Consider the following 4,858-nt stretch of genomic DNA (forward strand, 5'->3'; position numbering starts at 1 on the left):
AGAAAAAGTCTTAGATCTTTGAGTTCAGCTCATGAAAAATGGGGGCAAAAACAAGTGTTGCGTTTATAAATTTGTTCAGTGTATCTTCATTGAACATGATCTTTACTTCATATCCTAATGATTTTGGCATAAAAGAAAAATCAACAATTTTGACCCATACAATGTATTGTTGGCTATTGCTACAAATATACCCCAGCGACTTAAGACTGCTTTTGTGCTCCAGGGTCACAAATAGGTTAAATGAATAAAGCAGAACTCAACTTTGCACAATCATTAGGTGCGTTTCCAGCGAATTTTCCGGCTTTAAGTAGCTTGTCTTTTTTTGACTAAGACACATTAGGTAAATATATATTTCATTTCATGTATGCATTTCATTAATTTAATTTCTTGTATTTATTAAGCACCGATAAACACAACAGCGGTTGGCCATAGTGCTGTACAAATAAAATAAAAACCAGAAAAAAGAATAACATCAGTAAAATTAAAAGACAACTTAACATACAAGGTTTAAAAATCCAAGGTAAGAAAATACGATTTCAATTTAGTTCTAAACTCAAAGACATAATTTGAAGCTTTCACTTATAAAGTAAGGTTCATATGAATGCAGAATTAAACTTTAACTGAAATTGAATCACATGGTGAATCAAATGGTTCTGAATTAGCAAAACTCAATGGTGAAAAAAAACAAAAAACTCTGAATCGTGAATTGTATTGATTTGTGGTCTACTCAAAGATTCATGTGTGTGTGTGTGTGTGTGTGAGGGTGTGTGTGTGTGTGTGAGAGTGTGTGTGTGTGAGTGTGTGTGTGTGAGTGTGTGTGTGTGAGTGTGTGTGTGTGAGTGTGTGTGTGTGAGTGTGTGTGTGTGAGTGTGTGTGTGTGAGTGTGTGTGTGTGAGTGTGTGTGTGTGAGTGTGTGTGTGTGAGTGTGTGTGTGTGAGTGTGTGTGTGTGAGTGTGTGTGTGTGAGTGTGTGTGTGTGAGTGTGTGTGTGTGAGTGTGTGTGTGTGAGTGTGTGTGTGTGAGTGTGTGTGTGTGAGTGTGTGTGTGTGAGTGTGTGTGTGTGAGTGTGTGTGTGTGAGTGTGTGTGTGTGAGTGTGTGTGTGTGAGTGTGTGTGTGTGAGTGTGTGTGTGTGAGTGTGTGTGTGTGAGTGTGTGTGTGTGAGTGTGTGTGTGTGAGTGTGTGTGTGTGAGTGTGTGTGTGTGAGTGTGTGTGTGTGAGTGTGTGTGTGTGTGTGTGTGAGAGTGTGTGACGAAGATATTGTGTTTTACCTATTTACGCTTGTGTGACGCTTGCTGTGTTTTCAGACATAAATACATGAACAACATCTTCATTTTTACGGCAACCCATCAAAATAAAAGTTGAAGAAATTGTGACAGAAACATATTACAATTGTACGGTAGAATGTTAATATAATAACACTAATAATACAATTATGAAAACATACTAAAACACATTTTTTCCTCCATGTTTTAATTTTAAAATTAAGTTGTTGTGCAGAAATTTGTTTGCCAAAATATAAAATGGTTTGTTTAATGTTTGTTTGATTAAAAGATCAATTAAATTGATATGTTATGCCTTCATTTGAATACCAAAATAAATAAATAAAATACACAACACAGAATTTCTGGGGGCGAGTAAATAAATAAATAAATAAAGTTGTTATTATGCATTTAATTAATGACAAAAATAAATAAATAAAGTTGTTATTATGCATTTAATTAATGACAAAAATAAATAAATAAAGTTGTTATTATGCATTTAATTAATGACAAAAATAAATAAATAAAGTTGTTATTATGCATTTAATTAATGACAAAAATAAATAAATAAAGTTGTTATTATGCATTTAATTAATAGACAAAAAATAAATAAATAAAGTTATTATGCATTTAATTAATGACAAAAATAAATAAATAAATAAAAGTTGTTATGCATTTAATTAATAGACAAAAAATAAATAAAGTTGTTATTATGCATTTAATTAATGACAAAAATAAATAAATAAATAAAGTTGTTATTATGCTTTTAATTAATAGACAAAAAATAAATAAATAAATAAAAAATAAATAAAATCAAACAGATTTCATAGGGCTCTACTGTACCTGTAATGTAATGTAACTGACCTGCTGGGATTTGTTAAAGCGATGTATCTCATCGATGAACAGAATGGTCTTTCTCTTAAACAGACGGAGCTCATTCTGGGCCTGTTTGATGACCTCTCGCACGTCGCTGGTGGACGCACTGGTGGCGGAGAGCGTCACGAAACGTCCTGTGCCTTTCTTCTTAATCGAACTGGCGATAATATGGGCCAAAGTGGTCTGTAAACAACACGCAGACAAACAATGAGATGCTGATATTAATTATGCTGACATGATGGTTTTTTAACATTTTCTCTGACTTGTAGGCTCAACTGAAATCGTGAGAACGACAAAATTTGACACAAACTCCTTAAGAAAGGAACAGACACCCAACATTTGCTCTGCTCTGCTGTAAATCCATGTGACGATCTATAAAACACCAACATAAATAAGTGAAACCAGACACCTGACATAGGAAGGTCTGTTTCTGCATCTGCCAAGTCGGCTCGTCCACCACGTCTCCTCTGTTTCATTATGATGAGCTACGAACACAGCACAAACTGCACTATCCACTACAGCAATCAAACATAAGCTTCTCGTTTGAAAACATCTGCCATGCAAACACTGAAGGCAAGATGATAACCTGGTGAATGTGAAAAAAAGCCTTTTTAAAAACAGCACATTCATGTTCACTAAATGACCCTCAGGGACTATTATTCTAGCACATGCACCTGTCAACCGCTAATCTGAGCCTTTCACACGGCTTAACGAGTCACTTTAGGATTGGGAAGACTTCCCACTATGTAACTTCTCAATTATTATTATGCAGCAAGCATGTAACATTTTGGAGAAATAATAAGAAATGCAAATTTAGTGTGGACGGAAGGCCTAATTATTTTTTTTAAAGAAATTAAAATATTTGAGATTTAAACATTTAGTTCACCCAAAAATGACATATCTTCGTTTCTGCTCAACAGAAGAAACTCATACAGGCTGGTGTAAAACATTAAGTTCACCCCCAAATTAAAACTCTGCCACCATTTACTCAGGCTGTCCTAAACCTGTATGACACAAAATAATTGTGAAAAATGGCTTTCAAAAGAAAAAAAATAAAGTTGTATTTTGTGTTCTGCAGATACAAAATAAACCCATACAGGTTTGGGAAGACATCACAGTGTGTAATAAATGGTTAACTTTGGGTAAACTATCCCATAGTATATTTTCAAGCTGTTAAAATTGATTTTTGAGGATTTTATAGGTCAAATACTTTGTGGGAAAAATGTGGGAAAAAATAAAATAAAAAAAATTCTAAATTCAAGTAAACAATCAGTATACTACACAAATGCATTAATTCTAAACCTGGAGTCTCTGGGACCACAATAAAATACCTTTGAAACATATTATCAAGTTGAGATCTTGTTTATAACATGTTTTCTTTAGGAAATACTGGGTCAAAGACAAGACGTCCACATCAAATTCAATTTACAAAAGTGGTTTTATATACATGAGAAACATATTAAATTCAAGTGTCTACTTTAATGTTTCAAATAGCTTTTGCTAAAACTAAATGAAGTGAAATAATGCTCCATGGTCATTCAGAGCAACAGATATATTCATGTAAAACTGAATCAAACTCCTTCAGACCTGTGCTTATTAAAATATTAAAATAATGCAATTACACCTAATTTTATGATATGTGACCCTGGAGCACAAAAGCAGTCATAAGTCTAGAAATGATTAAAAACGTCTTGCTGATAAATGTGTGAAACCTAGTGGCTTGAAGGATAGCGGATCAATTAATTACTAATGATTCTAGTTCTAAATATGCCTGACAAGAGTTTTTGGTATAAAGTATCGTAACACTTAATGGCATTTTAGACAATGCATTAACTTTGTATTGCTTTGATGCTTGGAAACCCCTTTTTATCTTTCACCCAACTACATGAGTTTGATCACAGAAGGCCTGAAGGTATATCTGGTGCAAAAGAGTGAAGCAGCTACAAACCAGAGACCTTTCCACAGCCTGGTGGCCCCCAGAGGATGAGAGAGGGGACCTCCTGTGACTGCAGCAGGGATCTGAGCAGGGTCTGCTCTCCGATCAGCTTGTTCTGGCCGAAATACTCCTCCAGAGTGCTGGGTCTCAAGACTTCTGCCAAGGGTTTGTCATTATTCAGCTTTAACGCTCTTGGTGAAGATGCTCCAGGTGCATCCGGGCACTCGGGTGTCCCCGTCACTCTCGGACCTGGACCAGAGGTCTCTGATTCTGTCCTGTGTTCCTGATCGCTCGCTTTGGGTCTGGTTTGAAACACGGAGAATACTGCAGCAGCTGGATGGGTGTTAGTGCGGGCCTTTTTGGACGGAGGTCCTGATGGTTCATCTCGAGCTGCTGTGTGATGATGAACACCACCGCTCTGTAAACACTCGTCCAAGTGCGCGTTAATTCTGTCTGGATCAAAGTCACCGGCGCAAACCGGACACTTTACGGAAACACTCTCTGACACTTTCTCCGCCATTGACGCGCTGTTTATTCACGAAGCTCTCATTGACATTTATCCACATGTAGTAAAAGAGCGCTCTTCCGATAGTTTGTGACGCGGGGGGATTGTAATCTCGCGATATTCTTCTTTACTGACACACAGCAAACTTCCACATGAACTTCGAACCGCAGCCAAAACTTTCCGAATCAATCAGACCTTCAGTTAAACTTATAAAATATCCTGACAGTGTTTCTTGCACTATTTGTTCACTTGTTCGCAACAGATTCGACAGAAGTCTACATC

The 4,858-nt window shown here is 36.2% G+C and overlaps 1 protein-coding gene across 1 annotated transcript in view; it reads right to left on the reverse strand.

The window, feature by feature from the left end:
- The window catches only part of wrnip1 (WRN helicase interacting protein 1), a 14,436-nt gene extending 9,578 nt beyond the window's left edge, over window positions 1–4,858 (reverse strand). Inside the window, exons 1-2 of the mRNA XM_016508298.1 lie at window positions 4,091–4,858; window positions 2,124–2,318 (exon numbers count right to left, since the gene is read on the reverse strand). Coding sequence (XP_016363784.1) covers window positions 2,124–2,318; window positions 4,091–4,591 — 696 coding nt within the window. The 5' untranslated portion in view covers window positions 4,592–4,858. The remainder of the gene's footprint in view (window positions 1–2,123; window positions 2,319–4,090) is intronic.

The sequence above is a fragment of the Sinocyclocheilus rhinocerous genome, unplaced genomic scaffold, assembly GCF_001515625.1.
Source record: "Sinocyclocheilus rhinocerous isolate Xijiao unplaced genomic scaffold, SAMN03320098_v1.1 scaffold173, whole genome shotgun sequence".
NCBI classification, from domain to species: Eukaryota; Metazoa; Chordata; class Actinopteri; order Cypriniformes; family Cyprinidae; genus Sinocyclocheilus; species Sinocyclocheilus rhinocerous.